The 24478-nt window shown below is 41.6% G+C and overlaps 1 protein-coding gene across 6 annotated transcripts in view; it reads right to left on the bottom strand.

The window, feature by feature from the left end:
- The window catches only part of RBMS1 (RNA binding motif single stranded interacting protein 1), a 345593-nt gene that overhangs the window by 58731 nt on the left and 262384 nt on the right, over positions 1–24478 (bottom strand). For 5 of the 6 annotated variants that reach the window (XM_090143847.1, XM_090143846.1, XM_031599563.2 and 2 more), the window contains one exon: positions 2670–2845. In XM_090143847.1, the coding sequence (XP_089999973.1) occupies positions 2670–2845 (176 nt within the window). Of the gene's footprint in view, positions 1–2669; positions 2846–11495; positions 11951–24478 lie in introns of those variants that run through there. The other variant, XM_031599566.2, reaches the window with a different exon arrangement.

Raw genomic sequence — 24478 nt, forward strand, 5'->3', positions numbered from 1 at the left:
AACTGCAACTGTAAACACTGCACAGCTGCGCTGCAACAGGAAAGCAGGCCCAATGCTTCTCTAATTTGATGAGAGATTTCTCTAGTGATTCACCAAAAATAATTACCCGAAATATAAACACGGCCAAAATTAGTATTGCTAGCTGTAGTGGGCAGGAACTATAGCAAACGTATTGACTCAAGGAGATCGGAATCTCTGTGTGGCCAGACTCACATACACAAAACTCTGCAGATTTGTCTACATTGGATTCCAGGTGATTTTTATTGAAACTGCAATAATCATCGCTGAAAATGACTTTTCAGTGCAATGCATGACCCAAGTCCATGATGATGAGAGGGAAAAATCTGTGCAGATCTGGCATTTATGGTGACAATGACGTTCTTCAAACATTATTTCCTCAGCCCACAGGTGTTTTTCCATTTTGTTTGACAACAAGACAGAAAGTAAAGCCAGGGAATTTTTTTTGTACATCCACTGACAGCTGCTGCAGCCAGCTCTCTGCTGTACACAGAGCAGATCCAACCATTCCCCACAGTGAGCTCAGCACCAAGGTTATAATTTGTAAATAATAGAATCTATTTCCAACACCGCAGAACATATTCTACATCTCTCTTCAATGATATGCATAGAAAAGATTATTTCATAAAGTTTTCAAAAATTGTAAGCATCTGAAGAAGAAAGGTTATTTCAGAGAGGCTGCTGGATAGTACCAGGTGCACTTTCAGGAATCACTTTGCCCTCTGTGCCCTGGAGGCTTAGCTTTGTAGGAAGGATCAATTTTGCATCTGAAACTTTCCATAGTCTAAAAAAGCAAAGACTTTCTGTGAAAAGAGAGTGCAGTCACTTCTACCTTACTGAAACATTCATCCAGTTGCTAAGGGGCTCTGCTGGCAGAGGAGTGCCATGCTCTTTATAGATTCTCAAAAATTTGGGTAGATATTCCAAGCCTAAATTGTCTGGATATCTCACTTGGTTCCTCAGTGGAAATGGAGAATGTTGCTTCTTTTCCTCCCAAGTCATATGTTTATCTGAAAAGCATTTCACAGGAAGAAAAGCAATGACCTTCAGAGTGCTTAAATTCACTTCAGAATTCATTTTGTAACAGTGATATCTCCTAGATGCCTTCAGAGAAAAATTCAGGAGTAACCACTGCACAATAGTAGTTACTGAACATCTCCAGTGCAAAGTAACCTCCTAACTCTGCCCTAATCTGAGTGCACAAACCAAAGCTTTTTCATCATTTCAGAGGATGAAAACTGGGAGGGGAAAATCCACTTCTGTTAAAAAGAAAAAAAAGGCAGACAAACAAACAGAAACATTTATAACAAACTAAAATTGACAAGAGGCCATCATCAAATGGGAAGCTGTAAAAACGTATGCTTTATCAACAAATCCTTTCAAAGTTGGATAAATCATGGATAATATGGATAGCATTTACTGTCTGCAAAATGACCAAATGGAAATATTTTTAACACAACAGCAAATGGTCTTTATTACAATACTAGGATCACTGATGTAACCACTATCCTGAAAGTCCAAGTTTTGTTTGAAAACAGAAAAAAATTATTCTCTATAAACTACATGAGAGATTTTTTGCAATGTTAAAGACCAAATGCATCTCTTGTAAGCTGGGATCCAAGACTTGCAGGTTTCCCTGGCTACTTTGCTAACTAGCACTGTGATCTTAGGCACATGCTTTTACACATCATAGTTCCTTATCTACTACAAGAAAACAGTATTACTCAGAGTTTCAGACAGTGCTGTTATATACAAATCCCAATGATTATTCATTCATTCAGAATGGACCTGGATGTTTACTTAAAGGTAGCAACTGCACAAATATTGATTTCAAAATGATCCAGAAAGTGCACTACACATTTCAGAATTGCTAAGTGCTCTAAAAAGTCAGTAAAACATTTAAGATGATTTTAAACAGTATATACACAACACAACTGAACACAGTCTCTAGACATCTGGCCCATATTAAAAAGTAACTCAAAAGCAGGTGCTGCTGTAAAGATGAAGAAACAAACCCAAAATCTCACACAAGTAAAAATCTCATGTTAACAACATTGCCTAAAAACCTCCTGCTAAGTCAAGTCTCTCTGGATCTCCAGGCACCAGAAAGTATTCTCATCTGGATCCACTTTTTAAAATCATAAATGTACTTGTACAGTAATGTACAGCCAACGTAAATTAGTCTGAAACTTGTATAAGCTTTCAAACACACATTATAATTTATAGTGATACCAACAATTGCTTGAGGAGTTTATAACAACAGATTATGTTAGCAGTGAACAGAGGAGAATTTCTATTGCAAGTTCTTAATAGCAGGTTTCATGCTCAAATGTTCATTTTCTTTTATCCATCATATCAACAGCATCAGGAAACAGTTTGAGTGACCACAACTTTTGCTCAAGCAATAGATTGCTTCTGTTCACCACTACACTTAAACATCTTTTGCTTCTCCAAACTGCCAAAGCCACTTTTTTCCTATTAATTTCCATGGAAGCTGAAACTTGCCATCATACTAAAGGATGTGGAGTTTTATTAACAAAAATAATAATAAATCAATTTTTCTCCCCTTATAATCCAAAAATTCATTCAGCATACCGACTACAAGCTTATAAGGTATGATTTTGTAATCTGTATTTAAGTATAGTACTTACGGTTGGCATAATTTTACCAGGTCCTGATCAGTGGTGTTTGGAGGCAGTGCTCTGATGTAAAGGTTTGTTTTACTTAATTGATCCCATCCTGAGTTGCTGCTGCTACTACTGTTGTTATTACTGCTGGTGGTGCTGGGACTAGGAGGAGCCATTGGGTGGGCTGGTACAATGGACTGCTGCAAAGGAAAAAGGGCGTTAGAGTGAACTGCAGAGAGCAATCGCAGCATGCACATTATCTCAGTCTACAGCAGCCTGGTTGCCATTTGGAGTGCTGTGCTACAGCTGCAGTAGTCACTCCTGGATTCTAAACCCACTTTCACACTGGGTTTGGGACAGGATCTGTGGGCATGTGTGACATACCCAGCTCTTAGCTGAAGCATGCTCAGTACAAACACAGATTTAAGTTACACACAAACTCTGCTGAATGTTGCTCATGGGATTTTATCTTTGTTGTGGCATCTGATGTGAAAATGAAGAGAGGCTGTTCTAACAGGTATATACTACGTTTATTTCCTTCAGACTGTTCCACATCGTAAAGGGTTATTGTGGTAGATGTGAAGATTATGGTATTTCCTTCATCTATTTAGAAATATAAAAACAGTAAGAAGCCTCTTTTGTCCCTCTGCTGCCTTTTAGTACTACACGTGACACAATTCTATTTATTTTTAAGATAGAGAGCACAGACAGCTTAAGGTGTAGACCTTCTTTGAGCGCCTCTGTGGAATTACTGCCATTGATCTCAGTATTTGTGTTATTTCAATAATCTCAAGAAGACGACCACATAATTCCAAACAATCAAAGTCTGAGAAGGAGATAAGCACATAAACACTTTACATAGTTCTCAGAATATGTAATGTAGTTGTTCTTAAAATCAGACTCCAGCAGAACTCAAAAATGCCCACATGGAAATCTGCAGTAGAGCGGTCTTCATCCTTTCCTCAAGCAACAGTATGGAGGTCACAGAACAAAAAGTACTACAGGGTTGTAAGAGAGAAATACTGGAACATTACAGCTCAGGCTGCAGGTAAGTCTCATACACAAGGTCTTCACTGACAAAAAGATCCACTGCATGCAGCCCCCTTCCTGCAAGTCTGATCTTCCACAGCTCAGAAAGCTCACAGCAAAGAATATCCTTACAAGCTGCAGAGGTAATGTGGAGGGGAAAAAAGAAAAAAAGAAAAAATGAAGAACACAAATGGAAACACAAACGTGCAAGTGTAGGCTCCTTTGCTCTTGCGCCTTTGTCACCCTCCTCTGTGGAGTTGCACAAGCACTTGTGTGACCATACCCTGAACCGAAGAATTAATACCCTGCTCTGGCTGACCACAGCAGGTAGGTGCAGCTCAGGCTGCCCCAGACAGGGAGCCATGCATGCACACAGGAGGGACTACAGCTCGCCTTGGTTCCAAGGGCTCAGGGAACTACAGCCTCAGCCACGAAAGTGAAACCATTTGGGAGATAACCCTGGGAAATCAGAATGAAATTGGGAGTGAAAGCAAAGCAGAGAAGCCTTCAATCAGATACTTCAGATTAATTACGTGTTTCTTATTCATGTTTCCCTGGGAAGGTTTTGAAATCTTCTAATTCAGTGCAATGCAAAGCTTATTATGCAGCAATAATAGCCTGGACCAGCAAACTGCAACACACACTCAATGCAAAATCAACATTGATATGGAGAAATGATGTTGTTGCCTATTGGAACTGAGCTAAAAATGAAAGAAAAAAAATGAATAAAAAGAATGAAGTACATTCACAATCATTTAAAATCCCAAAACTGATTGTCAGTATTCCATTGTCACTGAGCTGTTCCGTGTGGTTCGTGCTTTCGTTGTTGCTTTGTGCTATGCATGATTTTTTATTTTTATTTTTTTAAATCAAGGGTTTTAGGAACAACAACTCTCTTTCAAAAGATTTACACTGCAAGCTGAAAAACTAATACCAAATTTCTTCCAGGCTTGATTTAAAATGGGAACAAGATAAAACCCTCCCTCCATGTTTGTAATGGAAACATCGACAGATACTAACTACAGTGGCACGAGTCAGGCCATCAGAGTGCTCTGCTTCCCGTAACACCAGGCAATTACTTGTTGTGTTGAAGCAATGCAGAATGACAGAGCAGAGACGTGGCACAGTGCCGCTGCTCTCACAGCCACTCACACAGGCACCCAGTGCCATGGCTCCGCCACGCACACCGCCCCGCACACACACCTACACAGCTCCCAGAGAAGCGAGCACGCACAAATCAGTCACAGTGCCGACTGGTAATCACTACCAGAGCCTCCATTCTGTTCTGCAACACCCTCAGTTTGGTTTTCAATTCTTGCAATGTTTTGCCCTTTGAGGCTTTGGTTTGTTCCACTGTGGAACTGCAGTTCTGTGCAGTGCTGTCCCCAGCTTGGCAAAAGCAAGAGAGGAAAGTGAGTGTGCATGTGTGCAGACAGCAGCAATCCTAAATCTCTCTTCCTGCAATATATAAACACTGTGTTCTGAGAAATTCAAACTTCTGTTTAAGCACGAAGATGCTCTATGCTAGTGGTTACATCCAAACACCACGGGAATGTAAATGTGATTACAGTCATCTTCCAAAGTTTACAGACAGAAGGTTTCTGACTGCTTCCACACAAACCCATACCTTCACCAGCCCTAAAAGGCTTCACAAAACACAGATGCTTGACACACTTCTGCAGCTTGCAGAACCCTGCAGCCCAGCAAGCATAAACAGCTACCAAAGGGCCAGCAACCCCTGAAAGCTACACAGTTCATACATGCTTTTTACGCTGAAGCTTCATCTTAAAATCCAAACCACTGTTCCTGCTCTGTTCCTGAAGGGACACCCTGACAGCCAGAGGCCCCTCTCGGTTTGGGGCAGTTTGTGTCTCCCCACCCAGCTGCAATGAGGCTCACTGTGCCAGCAGAGCAGCTCTGCAGGCGCGGTTGCATCACCTCCCAATGGCACAAGTTGAGCCGATAGAGCTCGCCTCCTCCACCACAGCTGCATCCCCACCTGGGCTGGTGCCAGCTCAGCGATGTCAGTGAGGATGCATGACTATTTTCCACACCCCTGGCTAATACAGCACTCACTGGCAAGATGTTCTCCTGTGGAGACCTGGCCAAGGGTTGAGGTTGTTTGTTTGGAAATAGCTTTCATGAACATTGACTGAACGCTTGGCAAAACTGAGTGCGGGCTTTGTAAAAAACTGTTATACAAACTGCAGTCTGCTGCTAGCTTGCAACTAAAGCGGCTCTTAAGATTTTATCACATGGGCTTCACTACAGCTTGCAATAATGTAACATAAACGAAAACATTGTTTTTAATTGTTCACTGCATCTTAAAACTCTGGACAGGAACAAGAAAGAAGAGTGCCAGTCCCTTTTCTTAGTGACAACATTCCTGCTGGTAACAAACTCGCCATGCTGGTTTCCCATTTTTTCCTCAGGTTCATTCCCAAGGGCAGCCAGGCCGTTCTCTCTCCAGTGCAGCATCCTTCCCATCACCCTCTCCCAACACCTAAATGAGAAGTCCAGCACATTGCAGTGTGAGCTTCCCCAGCCCCACCAGCAGTGCCAGTTGCCACCGCCCTGAGGGCCTGGCCACCCCAGCCCCACTGCAGCGGCTGTACCCCACGGGTCCGGGTGGGAAGGGAAATGAAGGAAAATCCTTGCTCCCTGGGGAGGGCCCTGCATGAAGGGCAGCTGCCTGCTTCTCTGTGCAGAGAAGCAAAATGGGAAAGATCAGAAGCTGAAAAAACAGCTGTAGAATATACTCATCTTTATATCAGCCATTCTTGTCTGTCTTATAAACCGTTCCATGCTTAAGGACTGGAAATGAGTCAGAGCAGGATTTTTTCCACTGAGGAGAAGAATCTTCTTTTTGTCAACAGGAAAAACACACACAAAAAACCCACCCAACCCAAACAAAGAGGAACAACCCTGAGAAATTCCTTGGACCTACAAGCTGAGCGATGCTGATCCCTGTGGCTTTCAGGCTACAAAAGTTGAAGGAAACCCAAACAAGCAGAAGATACGAACGCAGATAACCACTGTCCCACAACAGAGCACAGTTATTATGGTAGCAATCCATTTAATTCTGTATCTTGGTGTTATAAAAGCACATTTATGGAGTTATATAACATGCTAGCATTTAATTACAAGTTCCTTTGCACAGTGAAAATTCCTGACGGGAAAAATACCGTGACTTACCAACAGAGCTAGTTCTCACACATCTACTCTAACTCAAACCATAAATTACAGTTTGCATTAACCACCCAATTTAGCCTGAACTTCAACTTGGATCACCTCGTAGTTTCAAAACCTCGCCACCGGTGTTTGCCCAGCACTGTTCAGGTGACTGCACCTCAAGTACCTGCTCACCCACCCCAAGTACCTGCTTTCCCTGCCCTGCTATGCTTAGCCTCTCTCATGTCACTAACCAGTATTTCGAAACAGTACCTTCAGTAATTGGCATTGATTTAAAATCACTTTAAATTTTTGTGGATGAATGCAATGGTCATATAAATTACTAAAGGACATAAATATGGAAAAATTACGGCTAAAAATTAAGCTAGGAGGTGAATGTATTTATTTATGAACTTCACATGTACAAGGAGAGCCTGTGCTCAGGAAGATAGAAGACAGCATCTAGTGGAGAAAAAGACTGTCACACTTAAGCATCTTAGGAAATAGGAGGTTGTCTGGACAAATCCAAATGTTCAAGAGGAACAACTGCTCTGTGGTGAAAACAGTTGCTTTATCGATTTTCTTTGGACCAGGAATCATTAAACCTTGACCACTCATCCTCAGACTGCAAACTGACAGCTGAAACGGGGATGCCATTTTGAGTGTCCCACGCTACTTCATCTCACGTTTTCCATCATTGTGTCTGAAATGCTACAGCAAGCAAAATTCCTGGAGGCCTCTTCAAGTCCTATTCTCAATGGATGCAAGTCAACCACTAGGAATAGAACGATCTGCTGCTGATGTCTGCATTCACATCTCCTCCCTTAGGGTAGGTTCTCTGACTGTTGTTCTTCAGTCTGTCAGTACTTGTCACAAAGATGCAGCAAGTCAGCTGCTTTCTAAGCATTTTCAGGATTAAGCCAATAAAGAAATGTAGAGAGAATCTCAGAAGCTTTGTCCTCCAAATTCCCATTGAGAACTTTTTTGGGAGAAAAAAAAATTGGACTTGCCCCCTCTTCTTTCTTTCTGCCGGAAGTTCACTCCAAGCAAACGAACAGAATCTCAGTGATGCTGTAAGAGTCAACAGCACAGTTCCAGCAAGGGCTGCTTTACTGCATGAAGCCGAGACCATAGATGCTGTGTCTCATGATGGCACACAGCTAATCGCACACCCCAGATCCAAACCTCCTCCATCTCCATTTACATAGTGAAGATGGCTGCTGGTGCTGCAGCAGCGAGGAACAAGTAGGGGTTGGGGAGAGGCAGGACTCCGTGGGTGGAGGCTGGCATCAAGCAGAGACTCTCCCTATGATGAAACTTCACAGACAGCCCAGAAACACCTGGAGACCCAGCCCTGGGATTCTCAAAAATAAATAAAGAAATAACTCTCTCTAAACTTTCCATGTTTTGGCATGAAAGAACTGTGCCCAAAGTATTATAGCTGGCACTCCGATAAAGACAGACAGCAAGAAAAAGGCTAAGAATCAAGCACTTAAAAATCAAGCTAAAGCCAAGTCCTGCAGAAATTATTTCTCTAAGTACAGACAGTATTTTCCATACTGAAAGAAAATATAAGGAAACAAAAGACAAAGACAGATAGGATATCTCCAAAAGTAAACTCAGTTTGAAGGAGTCATTCTCATCTTGACTTTTATTTTAATTAATATTTTCATTCTTCTCTGGTCCATTACATTTTAACTAATCTGAGCTGTCTTGCCAGTCAGAACCAGAAAACTTTCTGTCAAAACCAAGGGAAGCAGTCAAAGCACTTTTTTTCCTGAGTAAACTGGGAGGCTTTTTCTTGAAATGCAGAAGTGCAGGAGTGAATAGGTGCTTTTCTTCGCCTCCGTGTAAAAAGATGTTTATGGAGAGTGGTTCTATTAACAACAATATGAGACAGCTTGGTACAAACCCTCAGTCACAGCTCAGAGGTTCCTAACAATTTCAGCCCTGGGCTGTTCTGCTGCTAACCCAAGCCCTCTCCCCACTGACAGCTATTTTGCTTCCTTTTGCTCAGGACAGTTTGAGGACAAACCACCGGTCACACTAACAGAGCAGAACTAAATTTCTCACCAGAAAGCAGCGATTACCAACAATGGAAGGTGTCACTCCAGCTTGTTACAAAATGCTACGTTCTCATCATTTTAGAGAGCTGGAACTAATACTATTTAAATTACATTCACTGAAGTTCGATAGAATGGCAATCTCCTGCCAGTAAGGAAACAAGCAAAGCTCCAAAGCCACATATTTCTTTTTTTTATGAAGAACTTGAAAAAGTGGGAGCATAATCATGGCAACACTGAAGTATGTGACAATACCCACACTGATTTCATCCAGTACGCTCTTTTCCTACAATAATGATTTTTTATTATTATTTTTAATTACTATTATGTTTAATAAAAAAGGAGCTCTAACTTGGGGAAGGCAGGAGAGGCTGTAACAACATTGCAGAGAAGGCAGGAGGAACTCCTCCTGGCTCAGGTAGCTCTTCTCAGTGACAATGAGAAAATTTCAAAGCTCCCAGGAGCTCAGCTCCTCCATCAAGCTCATCCCATCCAGGATTTTTAAGTGTTCCACTGACTGACTCCCCTCATCCAGAGGAGAATAAAAGACAATGGATCCAGGAAACCAGCTGTGCTGCTGCACAGAAGCTATCACAAAGGAGCAAGAAGGCAGTGCTGAACTGGCTAAGCCCCCATTCCTCTGCAGAAGCTATTAGTACTTCCCCCTTCTGCTTGCTCATCACGAATCACAGCATCCTTGTCCCTCTACTTTAGACTTGGATTCCCTGGAACAAAGTGTTGGTACCATGCCCTAGCCGTGACAACACCATAGACATATTCAAAGTAAAATATTTGAGTTTTAGTTTCTGCAACCTGAACAGGCTGGAACAAGTCAACATTTAATCTCAGTTCAAACAACAGGAGAAAGTCAAGATGCTGAAGTACCCAAAGAAAGAGAGGTTGGTACTGAGATCTACTGGACAGAAAAACACGTACATGTTTTTGTGGTTAGATCTTCATTGAGCAATAGACATAAAAGAATTCCCTGCCAACTTCCTTCTTGACTCCAGTAAATACAGAGACCTGCTTTCTTCGGTGCAACCAGCCAAGGCTTTTGCTCAGGATCCAGGCACAAAACAGTACTGAATCTCTAGACTGTGTTGAGGTTTCTGTTCCAGACTGAGGAGTCAATCCACAATTAGAAGAAAACACATCCCTTTACAGAGGAGCTTAACTCACATACCAATGCATTCGTACAAGGCTCTGAAAGTCCAGCACGTGGCACTGAATATAAATATCAAAAATAATTCCTCCCTTGCATTACACACCTACTGGTACACCTTACAAGCAGAGTATAAAATCCTACAACATATGCAATGAAATGCCAGAGGTAAGCACATAGAGGGGTGCTTGAAGCATCGAGGGCAACACCTAGACGGCTTAAGGCAAAAAAGTGCAGAAATAAGGCATTTGCACATTCCTCTGACAAACAACTATTTTAAGAAGTGACAGTGTAAGAGGTTTAGACATCCCGACACTACATGCTCACAGCAGTCCCTTCTCACTGTGTGCATGACTTTTCTTAAACATTCATAGAACAGGAAACTTCTACTCAGTGCCACCATTTAAAAACTCTTCAGGCGTTGGCCCAAAGCAGATTAATATCAAGCAGAAAGAACAAGTTTTCAGGCAATTGTTCTGCTTCATGAAAGCAGTTGAATTCCCAGGATATGAAAAAAATAAAATAAAATAATGAGCCAAACTGCAGCTGACACATACAGAACTCCATAAATAGTTTCACTTCTCAGTCAGCCATCTCATGCCTTGCAATTTTTTTTTTTTCTTTTCTTTCTTTCTTTCTTTTTTTTTTTTTTTTAAGAGGAAGAGGAGGACCCAGGGAATTTCACAGCAGTCAGCCAAGCTTCAATTCCCGGAAATATTCTGGAACAGATTATTAAACAATCAGTTTACAAGAATCTGGATGGTAATAGAATGAGGAAAAAAAAAGCAGACAGAAAAGATCTGTCAGAAACAGATCACATCATCAGAACAATCTAATTTTCTTTGCTGCCAGGATAACCAGCTTAGTGGGTAAGGCAGAAGCAGTAAATATATATAGATCTTGACTGAGACCTCTGACACTGTCCCACATGATATTTTTCATCAGCAAGAAAAGGAGATATTGCCTGGATCAGCAGTTCCTTCCTAATGCACTGCAGCAGAAAGGGCAGCACAGGCAGGGGAGCACCACGAGCAATGTGCTCATCAGCTGCTCAGCTCACGCTGCCCAGGGAGGGTAAGAAGCAGAGCAAAAGGCACTGGGAGGCACTGCTGAGCCCACCACTTCCTCTTTCTCCCAGCCCTTAAATGCATGGTACATCCACACCTTTTTGTTTTTAACCACTTCATAGTGAACAAATCTGCCCTATACACTACTGAAGATCAGAAAGTGTAGCAATTCCTCACAATAGAAAATATTGCTATGATAGTGGGATACTTCTATCATTTTTTTCCAAAAAGAAAAAACAGTCCAATATCTCCTGTAATCAAAAATCCAAAAGAAAGATTAAGGCAATTTTCCTATTTGGTAAATTTAGAAATGACTGCACTGAGAACTGAAAATAAATAGCATGCATTATCCCTTTACCTTACTTCATTTTTAGCATAGCTCCTGCGCTGAGGCAGATCCTCAGCTCAGCTGTGACTTCATTCACCTTTTGTGCCATCATCTAGTTGGAACTTTTGCCTCCACTGCTAACAAATGGGGCCATGGACAATATTCAACATAATCCAAAAGTGACTGCTGTCAAGTATCTGTGTTTACGACAAGTTAAGATGCATATTTTTATGAGCGCAGGTAATTAAGTTCATAGTTTCATAAACGGAAGCAGTAAATATGCAACACTCATGAAGCCACTCCCACTTCTCAGCAATTTGGGATGTCATCCGTCATCTCATCCCAGCAGCTGGCCAGCTAACTCAGTATCTCACAAAGTTGCTGCCTGCATTCCAAGTACCACATTAGAAAAAGAACATGCTACAGACATGAAGATAACTTGGGCTTATCCAGAGAACTGCTTGAATATCTGTAATACTGGCAGCACAGTAACAGCATGTCTGACCAACCTCTTCTTTAAGAGAATACAGAAAAAAAACGTTCTCATAAAAATTCCACATAAGAAAAAAAAATTACAGCACTTTCCTGAAGTATTTTTTACTGTTCTTCTATATTACATGTAATAAAGATTTCTATTAAGCTCTCATAAATATTGTCTCTTACTTACAAAACATCAGAGGTTTCATGAGGCACGTAGCTAAACTTCACAGTTTTTGATTTTAGCCCTTCTTACATTTTTTTCCCAAAGGAAAAAAATAATCCTAATTCTCCTTCCCCCCTCTCCCCCCCCCAAAAAAATGCAATTTCAGCATTCTGCTCATCTGGACAGCCTACCCACCTTCCCTCCATAGACAGCAATTATAGGACAGAAACAGCACAGCGCTGAAGATGCATGTCAAAAGAAGCATCTGCTTTTTTGGCAAACTCCACACTGTTGGTGGCACTTGAATTATTGCTACACTGTTTGTCACAGGGTTAGACCACAGATGGCTCTTTTGGCTGACATGGGATCCGCTATGTCATTTTCTGTTTATTGAAGTTAAGAAATAAATTGAAGAACTTGTGCCTGGCCATGTACGAGGGAGTCAATTCATATTCACATCCCTTTGTCTGTGAATGCGGGTCCCATATGGGCAGGGTACCATACCAGCACTGCGGCAGCATTGTTAGTCTGCACCCCTCTATGCTATTTCAAAGAACAAAACATATCTTCTTATTGGCAAAGCCATCATTTTGCTGTGCCAGTATTTAATGTGCAGTAACCCCCCAGCCTATTCCTGCCTCTCCTACTGTGTTCTTTGAAGAAGCGGATGGGAGCGTACAGGCAGCTGGCTCCAGCCCTTTCTGCTACATTCCTAAATCTTAATCTGCCTCTGGCAGCCAGCGCCCATCTCACCACAGCCAGCAGCATCTGCAGAAGGAAAGGGCACAAAAAGCCCTCAGGAATAAAAGCCAGTTTGGTAACACCTCATTGCCAAGACTGAATCCAGACAACCCCAGGAACGCATCCTTTTCAGCTACATAATTTATGCTTTACACTATGGACCAGTTCAGATATTTTATACTTCCTGCTCTGTTTGCAAATGTTTTTCTTTTTTGAAACGCCTGATGTATCGCATCTCCAGACTTAACTACTGCACAGGCACTGGCAAAGAATAAGGTAGCAGAGAAACACTGCACAAGTGCAACATGAGGGTTTCCATCAGCCTGGCACCAAGTGGTCCCACCCTGTTGCTCAGCAGCTCGTTAAGTGCCCGCAGTAACACCCATGTAAGTCAGAAAGGCAGCATCTCACACTGCAGGAATGAATGACTCTTGAAAGTGCTGGACACAGGGTGGTGGTGATATGTAACTTAGCACCACTGCTCTCCCTGCCTGCTCCACTGCAGGTATTTACATGGTCCTTTGTAACATTTCTCTATGTTTCAAAGCTGACTGCTAGTTTTTCTCAGTACTCTTGTAAGGATTTAGAAGTAATCCATTCTTTCCTTTTTCTCAAAAAAAACCAAAAACACACAAAGAAAAGACTTATGACTGCAGCTTTGATTTCAGGAGAAAAGTTTGATTTCCTTTCTTTTTCCTGAAAACAGCCCCCATCTGCTGCAGTGCCATCTCTCAGAGGATGCAAGCAGTCACTGACACAACTGCAGGGGAAGCTCAAGTGTTTAGCTTTAATAATGACTGCAGCCCCTTTGGTAACAGCCCTACCCATAGCGTGTTTTCTATTCTTCAAATGGTTCAAAGCTGCCCATCCATCTACCACAACAGGTGCAGAGATCAGTAACAACTCTCTTACAGCAGGCTCCCAGGAAGATAAAGCTATAAGGCAGTCCAGGTCTGCAGTACATCAGGAATGAGCAAGAGCAAGATCAGTGGCAACTTTTCAAATGACTCCCTATGTAAGGAATTGTCAGTTCGCTGAATTTACACGCATCAGCCTTGTTCCACTTTAACCTGTGGTTCTGCCTCCATTTGCACTCAAGAGTTTTATAATTCCAATACCGTATAAAACGGACAAACCAGAGAGCAGAAGATATAATGTTGGCAAACCTTCCAAAGCAAGGCTTCTCTACAGAGTACCATGGAGCAAATTCTGCTTGGTTTGCACATTGCAACAAACATGCCAGTTTTCTCCGGGTTTTAATGAGGCTGTGTGTAGCACGTACACGGCTGCAAATGAAATTCCTGAAGTTTTCTAAATGACTCCTGAGACTCTATGTAACATCTTAAAACTTGGAAGCTCAAATCTCACTAGAAAAGAACTGGAGTCAAACATTATTGTTTTTACAACATTTGCTCCCCCTGTATCGTTTCCCATTGCACAACAGGCGCTGCAGACCCCGTGCAAAGGGCAGTGCGGGTGCCCGTCCGCACCAAACCAGCACCAGAGAGCTGTGGAAGTGGTGCTCACTCACAGCTTTTTGTCATGCAACTGGAGCTGCAGTGATGCAAGAGCTGAGGAAGAGCTGCATGTCACGGAGAACCACTTCTGACGACTGGGACCAATGGCTATCTGTTGCCTTCTGATATTTCTCAAAGATGACTTTTCTTACAGCTTTATAAGAAAATCCACCACAATGGCTTGCTTACAGCTTTGTAAGAGTGATCCATTTCTACAAGCCTACGTCAACAGATACATTCACACATAGGACCACCCTCTGCCCATCAGGAACAGAGCGATTCACACAACTTTTCCCACATAGCATGTGGCCATTTACCTATGCACAGGCACCACAAAACAAGTCTAAAATCAATTTAGCATGACTAGATTTAACCCCTGGAAAAGACAGAAACAAAAAACAGCTCCTCTGGTCGATGAGTTGTTCAGACAGATACCCAACAACCTTTATCCCGCAGCTGCTCCTACTATTGAAATGCTGCTTGGGAACAATTCTGGAGACGCTGTAGACAACCTCAGACTGCCTGAGCTGCTCAGAAAACACTGGTTGCAAAACACATAGCTCGAAAAGCAACAAGAAACTTTGAATATGTCTCTAATTTGTTATCACCATACTGCCCACACACATAGCAACGACATTGGTGTTCTTTCAGACCTGTGCATCCCATCCACCAGGATCTTGAAACCAATTAGAGATCACTTGAATGCTGATCACTACGGCAGCATCACACACCACACTTCCTAGTTCTGCAGAAACCATATATCCAGCCCAGCTCCTGCAGGAGCCGGTGGTGCCATGCCATGAAATGGTAGCTGTACATCTTTGGTGAGCAGCTGGCCCCAGAAGGGATGATGCCTGCCTCTCAAAGGGCATGAGCAGCAATCTCTGCTATATTCTAGCCATTTTTATTTGAAAACAAGTTTGGAAGTTTCAAACTCACTGCGTATCAAATCTGCAGTCATGAGAAACTACTTACAGATAACTATGAGCCGACTGCTTTTTATATGACCATTCAAAGAAAAGAAAAAAAAAAGGCACATTTTTATATTAGCAGTATTACCTCAAGGATATTTGCATTCTTTTCATCTACTACTTTCCAGTACTTTAAGGATCTACGCCCACAATGAAGGTAACCCAGAGCACTAAATGCCCTGGGTCAGACGCGACCCTTCCCTAACAGCACGCCTTCCATAACAGATCCCTGACCCTGCAACAAATGCAATAATGTGGCTCTGAGCCAGCCCACTTTGGGTCAGAGGAATGCAAAGGCAGAACAAGGCTGGGGTACGAATACCTCTGCCTGGAGCTGCCAGTGAAAGTACCACTGAGCATCATGCAGCTGCACCCTGAGTTGTGGCTGTTGCCATTAATTACTTGCAGGAGTCAAATGTCTACAGAACTTCACATCTAATTCTTGGGGTCAACTTATGCCATGAGAAAGGTAACTTAAGTCAGTTCCTATTTAAACGACGAGCTTTCAGACTAAAGACAGTTCTGGGTAGTTAGCTAGTTCTGTTGTTGAAAGCTATCTCCGGCAGCACAGCCCCGTGACCCAGAGAAGTCGGCTTGAGAAGTCTCTTTAAAGCAAAAAGTTGCTGAACACTGATTAAAAACAAACTGGGGATGAGCTCTTCTGAACTTTCAGCCAGAAAAAAAGAAAAGTGTGACACATTTTGTTAAAAAGTATTAGGGAATCTAACCAATTAATGCATTCAATCCTCTTTATGCAAAGTTATTAAAAAAAAAAAAAAAGTTAAGTGCTTCCCTAAATGAAAAGTGATCAAGGGTTTAGAGATGAGGAGGAGTCCTTCTGTACATGGAAGCAATTCACCACAACACTGAACACACCAGATCTGGGGACATCATGAAACAAAGCGAGGAGCTAGCTAAGATCAGCATCCAGCACCCAGCCTGATTTTATAACTAGTAGGCTCCTACTCTTTGCAAATAAGGAAACCTGGATTCTTTCAGTAGGATGACTGAAGAATGACCTGAAGCTGCAAAGGAAGGCAGGATTAGAACCAAAGACTCACTCCTAAAAATTGGGGTGAGATTTCCATAGGTAAGCAAGCTCTGGTGGAGCTCCCCAGCAGATTCCTATCTGCACCAGTGGGATCACTCATCCTCACCAACCTCTTACAGTCTGACCATGGCTGCAGGCTGAGTAGAAGCACAGATGGCCGAAATTTTTCAAACGTTGTTGATTGGATGTTTTAAGCAAAAGAAAAAGTCAGGTTTCATTAGTTGTGAAGTAGAAGCTGAACTTTCTGGGAGAAGTAGGATTTACAGCCAGAGACAAGGAAAAAGGCAGTAGAAAGGAGTGTAGAAGAGGCTGTCACTGCTGTAGGCAGGCATGGAGCCCGCAAGTGGCTGCTGAGGGAGGGACCACAAACTGCAATCACACTTCAAGGAACAGCTCTGTAAGACGGCTGAAAGCAACAGCCCTGCCCTCACAGGGGAAAAAGAAAAAAAAGAAAAAAAAAAGGGAAGCTCAGACTCCTCCTTTCACCATCAGTGTTGACTCATGGAAGTAGTAACAATACAGCATCAGACAGCCAAACAATCAGAAATGAAACCAGCTTCAGTTTTATGCACAAACCACAGCAAATACATTTGGTACCCACGTCTATAACTAAACCTTACAAGTACAGCGACAAGCAGCATGCACGAGTCCACCTGCTAAATCTTGGGTGAAATCCTGCCTGTGTAACCACATGAGGTGATGCTGCTCTGGCTTTAGGGTCAGATTTAACTTACAAGCTTATCTGAAACAACTCTGAGTTAGTTATCCTTCCTTACTGAAGGACAGAGCTGAGATGGTTATTCCTTACTGGATCCAATACTTGAGAACTGATGTAAACTGTTTTTCTGTAACGACAATCTCCCCCAACATCTTCATGCATACTCTTCCAAAAAACCTTTTGTCCTTCTGCCTGTTTTTTTTATTATTTCCTGTTCTTCTTGAAATTTGGAATTCTTATTGGAATAATGCAAACAAAAGGCCTGTTCGAACTTCCTTTCGTGGTACTCATCAAATTTCTCTTGTGTTTTCCTTTCTAATTTGAAACTTCTTTCTTGCTTTGAACTAAGTGATAAACACATATATGCACACACATCTATGCACACTTTGTAAACTCCAATAACTCATGTGACCAGCTTTCAGTTCTAGGGAAAAAATGGTTTTAAGTGGTTAAGAAATTTAATTCAGACATCTGAAACTCAAGCAATATAACACAGACTTAAAATTAAAATGTCAGCGACTTCATAGTTCATGACAATTAATGGTTCCATCACAAAATTTAGTATGCAAGTTAAATTACAAATGTTTAGCAACTGTACACTGAACAAATGCAGGATAGTGTTCTTTGCTGCGTGTTAAGTCAAAGGAAGCAACACTCCAGATAGCTGTTGGGTGAATGTCTGCCTGCATAATGAATCACTCAGACATTGCAGATCATTGTTAATTCTGAAATGAAAATTAGGAGAATTAGCTAACACCTAGGAAGACTTCCAGATGTACTGCTAATACAACACTAAATACATGAGGAATTCCACAGCCAAGATCGAGTGGTCCTGGCAGCACAGATAATAGTATAGCTCAAACATACAAACAATTACAGCTCCAACTGCAGAAGTGAAGCAGGCAGTGCCTCCAGCACTCACCAGCATATTTAGACACACGTGCGCTGTGTATGAGCCCAGCTGGCACAAACAACTGCAGCACCTGTGTGCAGCAGCCTCAGTTTCTGGAAGGGGCTGTTTCACTTGAACAGTATCTGGTGCTGTAGAAACGGATGATGAACACTTAGACGTCAGACACAAGTCAGAAATAAACTATGCTATTTGGGCACAAAGCCTGGTCCATCCACACTGTCATTGTGTTCTAGTCTTCAGCACAAGAATTCAGCGGAGGAATCTTGTCTCTGAACACATCAAAAAATTGCAGATAAAAGAAAATACTCCAAATTAATGACCAACTCTTAAATACTGTAACAAAAGGGTATCTCCAGGCTAACAGCAAACATTTTAAGAAAATTAATCATTTGCCTCTACTTCTTGCACAAATACTGTTCTGAACAACTGCTTTCAGCTTTGTTCTATTATGTGGGCAATTTCAATAAATTATATTTTTAATCAGAATATTCAGCTCCTACCTATGTCAATCTTATCAATCTTTGCAATTGTTGGATGTTTAATGCCAATAATCTTGTAATTAAAAAAACATTACTAGTTTGCCACATCAGTCCCAGTAAACTGAAGTTGGAGTGCGCCTTACATTCACTAGAAGAATAAAGTGAAACATTTGAGAATATGTGATTCAATTGGAATTCAGAATTAAAATGGGACAACAGAATTAAAATGGGAAATCTCCCTAGGGAGGGAAAAATATGAGGTTTATTTAGCAGGAGAGATGAGGCCATAGAACCATTACTGCCTAGATTTAAAAATTGCAAAATCTAGACCCTGGAACTTGAAAGAGTTACTCCTGTTCTGAGCAATATTTCAGTGTCTGTAGTCTGTCCTACTGTACATTAAACTTCTGCTTAGAAAGGAAGCCTACTACTAAGAGAAAAACAATATCTTCTTTTTAAAACTAGAGTTCTAGGCAGTTCTACCAGTCTAATTCCTTGCCAAAATGAATTCCGTCATTGTTATTAATCTGGAAATATCAATAAGAGTATTCATGTGAACATTCACATAGACTGTGAAGAAACTACTCACACAGCAGATGATGAGCAGAATTTGAGCATGAAGTTTTACAACTCTGCTTTATCTTGAGCTTTAGAAGACTGACTTAAAACCAAATGAGGTTCAACAAGCTAAGTGCACGGTGTTGCACTGGGGTCTGGGCAATCCCAGATACGTGCACAGATTGGTAGAAGAAACTCATTGAGAGCAGCCTGCGGAGGTCCTGGTGGACAAAAAGCTGGACAAGAGCCAGCATTGTGCTCTTGCAGCTCTGAAGGCCAACAGTAGCCTGGGCTGCCTCAACAGAGGGGTGGCAGCAGGGCAAGGGAGGTGACTGCCCCTCTCTGCTCTGCTCTCATGAGTCCCATCTGTGGTACTGCAGCCAGGCCTGGGGCCCCCAGCATAAGAGACACAGATCTGTTCAGAGGGCTGGAACACCTCCTCCTACACAGAAAGACTGAGGGAGCTGGGCTTGTTCAGTCTGGGGAAGGCTTCATGGAGAACTCATTGTGGCCTTCCAGTACTTGAAAGGAGTTTAAAAACAGGAGGGAGACTGACTTTTTACATTGCCTGACAGTGATAGGACAAGAAGGAATTGATTTAAACTAAAGGAGAGGAGATTTAGGTTAGATGTTAGGAAGAAATTCTTTGCTGAGAGTATGGTGAAGCCCTGGCACAAGCAGTCCAGAGAAGCTGCAGATACCTATCCCTGGAGGTGCCCAAGGGCAAGCTGGATGGGCCCTGGATAGCCTGAGTTTGTGGGTGGCAACCAGCCCACAGCAGGGGTTGGGACTCGATGATCCTAAAGGTCTCTTCCAATTTAAGCCATGCTGTGACTCTATGATCATTCTATGATGAAAAGTACATGTGTATATATGTATGATTGTGTGTGGGGTTTATATATATGGATACAATTTTTTTTTAATATTAAGCTATTTAATAAGCCCAATAATTATAATATTAAGCCCAATTACAGTAATAACTGACCCACTTTAACATCTTACTACATTTCTGAACAAGATCTATGGAAAGTAGGAAAACCATTGTTACCAAACATCTTTTGAAGAGCCAAACCAACATGGTTTACCTAAGATTATCCAAAACGTCTTTAACAAGACAATGAAATTTGAACTTATGTCAGTACCTTACTGTACTGTACTGTCCCTGAATAACCTTTATAGGTATGGCTGACCTTGCACTTTTAGCATCACCAAGACAATGACTGAACACAGAACTTTAGGAAAGGAAAAATGTGGAGAAGGAAAACTAGGGGATTCTGTAATTTTGGAAGCAGTTCACTGGGAACAGTCACACACACAGAAAAGCACCTTTTGATTGAAGGATAAAATCGAAAGCTAATGCCATTTTTTTGTATACTGGAATATAAAGCCATATATTAATAATACTGAAACAACAACAGTTGCAAGTGAAACACTTGACATTCAGGGGTTGGACCCTTCCAACCTAAGCCATTGTATGATTCTATAAACCTGAAAGAGCAAAAGGATCAAGAGCTTCAGAGCCAGGAACTCTCATCAGCTGATCATAAGATGTAAGGAATGGTTACATGAAAAGACAAAGTGCCTTCTCTAATGACTAAGCCAGTTTTCAGCTGCACTTGATAGACCTAAGAACAGTATGTTGGCAATGTGACAAAATCTGGTCCAAGAATTAACCTGATTTTGTCGCTATAGCAATTAAAATACCAACATAATGCTGAAATAATTCATGACTTCCTTAACCATTTCCATCTTGCATTATGCTTCATGAGACTGCGGAGTATCATTAGTAGGAGTGGAAGAAAATCACTGCATTTTTCTGTTAGTGTCACAATATGCCTTGAAGTTCACCAGAACTTCTAACGAACAGAAATTCTACATAATGAATTGCATCCTGATATTTTTCACCATTAAAATTACTCAAGCATACTCCATAGCTTCTCAGTACCGTAGAATACTGCTATTGTTTTCCTTTTAAAAATTCCCCAGTTCTGAAATATTTGCACACATGCATACGCACTGGAAGCAGTGCTGCCCTAAGACACTAAAGGATTACTTATTTATCTTTTTGTTTAAGCTAAACATTGTAGAAATGTTTTTGAAATAATCTGGTTTAGGTAAGCATTTATCATAAGTAGCACCCAGAGCCACATCTCCTAGAATGCTGAAAAAAGGCCGAAAACTGTCACTGTTTCAGAGGTTAGAAGCTATTAAATACTTAACTCAAATGTTTTTCCCAAATTACACAGAAGCATTTTTAAATAAGCCTAAGTACTACTGTAATAGGGATCACGTAAGCCAAGTAGATTGGATGAAATAATATTAAAGCAATTTAAATACCATTTGATTCTGCTTACTGTCAGTCTAATACTGACCCTGGATACACCAACCATTCATCTCAGGTTTCTCACGAGAAGAACTCAAAGGTCTTCTGATTCTCTGTCTCAATAAGCACTTATTCACATCTGCAGCCTCACCACAGTCAGTGGCACCACTGGGTAAGTAAATATGCGATGGCATAAGCAAATGTCTTAAAACTCAGACACACATTTTCAGACCTCTGCTTGAACTCATCTGGAACACAGGCCACTAAACACTTCAAAGGACCTCAGCCTGCTGGTGGTTGCTTCTACATGGATAGAAATGTGCAAAACTGTTTGCCCAGCTCTGCCAAAGCCTGCATTTATTTGGTGGGGGAGCTGCCCTCCTGGATTCACACAAGGTGTTCCTGGCCACCAACAAGAGCCAAGAGAAAATTCCTCTTATGAAACAGTATAAAGCACTATTAGCAAATTATGCATAGAGGGAGGAGAAAGAAAAACACCACTCTAAAATTTGAAATTCATCCACCACAGCATGAAAGTCCAACCTCCTTTGCTACACGCCAGCTGTCCCCTTAGCGCTGGGTGGAAGAGTGCTCAAAGCTGGGGGGCGGCCCTGCACCTGGCTGTGCCCCAGGGACACCAGCACTGCCCAAGCAGAAACAAAACCACCCAGATCTAGTGAAAGATGCCTGAATAACCCTTCACTGACTTAAAAGACCAAAATAATCCTCTACCCCTTAACCTCAAAACGAGTTTCAAGTACAAAAGGACATAGAAAGTCTTAAAATCAGAGGCTTCTATGAACTCAGCCTGAGGGACTGGGGCTGCACAGTAACTAGATTGGCCCTGGGAAGACTGGTAGTCATCTGCTGCAGTGCTACATACAAGGTAAAGGAAACTTTCCTACTCTAGACTACAGTGTTTTGCTTTCTTTCTCTTCACCAAGTTTAAGAATCTCCCATTTTTTGTTTGGAGGTTTGTAAACGTGGACTTATTTACATTTGATTTTACCCTCACCTGCCTCTGTGTTTTGAGTAATATCAGATTACTGCACTGGCAAGCATTAACTGATATGATTCCTGTGGGTTAGACAAGCCTTACAACAGGACTCTGAATCACCTAGGAGTCATGTATAGGAACATCACTTCAGAGTTTTAGAGATGCTCCCTGCAACTGCCATCCAAACTCCTACCCAAGAGCTGCACTCCGTAGGGACACTAAAAATGAAAGCACCACACAGATCTCAGATACCTGAGATGACTGAAGTCTAGCACCGTTATGCTGTAGTACCCGGATGACAAAATATACAAGCTGTAGTTAACCTATGGAATCAAATTTCCCCTTTACTGAAGTAAAGAACCATATGGTAGAGGAGACTCAGACAGAAATAAAAACAAAATAATAGAAGGTAATAAAGAAATCCCCTTATCTAAATGGAGATACAGATAAGCTGCTCAGAATAGCTTGTGAAAGGATCACTGTCAATGAGAGACACTGTCAAGAAAAAGAATGAATGATAAAGTTATGTATATTTAGTCGCTGACATGAAATGCTTAATTCCACAAACAGGGAAATTTCAGGCGAGACCAAGCTCGATGCTCACCTTGCACAGCTCTTTCTGCTGCCTTTCAATCAAGCAACCAAGGGAAATCAGGCCCAAATTGGGCGGCACAGAACAAAGCATTGTTTGTTCCCACTGCAAACTTCAGAAAGTTCTGCAGTTCTACCAAGCTAACAAGTTCTACCCAAACACCCACTCTATTTGACACATCTTTCTGAAGCAGATCACTTTATACAAATAAGGCACAGATCAATTATTCGCTAAACTAGTATGGTTAAGCAAACAGCACCGCTTTTACGAGGATGCATGAACAAGAAGGTATTTTTGTTAATGTTATATATTTGTAATTACTAGCACTGATCTCGCAACAGACAAGAAAGCTGATGTATCATGCTACAACACAAATTCAGAAAAAAAATAAACTTTTGGAACATTGGAACTGCACTTCTCTTTTAAAGAGCTTATCATGTTCCAAAACATTTGCTAGATATTTTTAAACCTGTGCATCTCAGTGCATGGGTACAAGGCATTACTATTAAAATCAATTTACGCAAAGAGTAATAAACACTACTAAATTTAATTCACACTGGCACAAACCTTGAGCATCTTCGTACCTGTGTAAAGCAATCTCCCCCCCAGCAAGCAGTTAATTCAACTGTAGTTTAAAGCCATTGTGTGTCAGTGCACAGCTGCAGCTCCTCTAGCGTAACTACAGCCTCTGGAGGAAGGCAGAGCCAAACCCCTGCTAATCACAGCAACCAGCCCCTGTAGCACATGATTTTTTTTGTGGTGTATCTGTTTTGCTAAGTTGCTGGGTTAGAAAGCTTGTGCTTATCTAGCACGTGGTTCTCCCCCACGGTTCTCCCCGGTTTGTAACTCATCCCTTCCCTTTCCTGTTGCATCAGGAAGCTGCAAATACAGTGGCTTCAGCGGGGCTGCTATAATTACCACAATGCACTGCAATTCTGAAACGTATGCAAAATAAGTGACAATTACTTAAACGAGGTTCATGGAGACATTCAAATGTGGTTCTGTTGGCTTTCTAGAAATCTTCTGACCTAAGTGCTCCAGCCAAGATCAAAACACCTCCATGTACCTCTTCAATAGGTAGACAGCTTTATATGCCTTCACGCTAACCTCTAAGCAAGATCTTTTAGAAATAATCTGATGTAGAGACAAACACCTACAAGAAGCCAGGAATAGAGCTGGGAGAGAAGTTGTTTAAAAGTTCTTGTTCTTCACTGACTTCTTTTGTTATACTCCATCTCACTGAACAAACAAACATCAGTTTTAATGAAAGCTTCAGAGATTGAAAAAATGCTGACTCAAACAGCTATCTTTTCTTGTTGTTACCTGATCAAAACAAAAGCACGTCAAACTACTATCATTATTAACTCGATTGCAGCGCTGTGCTGATGTTTTAGGAGCTATCTCCAGCTCTTGGGAAAGGCTTTTCCCCTCCCTTCCTTCCCCCCTCCACCCCGCCAGTAATCCCAGTTTAAAGGACCTAACCCTTCTGAAATGTGTTAACTCAAGCACT

The sequence above is a fragment of the Phasianus colchicus genome, chromosome 7 (assembly GCF_987193195.1).
Source record: "Phasianus colchicus chromosome 7, bPhaCol1.hap1.1, whole genome shotgun sequence".
In the NCBI taxonomy this organism is placed as follows: domain Eukaryota; kingdom Metazoa; phylum Chordata; class Aves; order Galliformes; family Phasianidae; genus Phasianus; species Phasianus colchicus.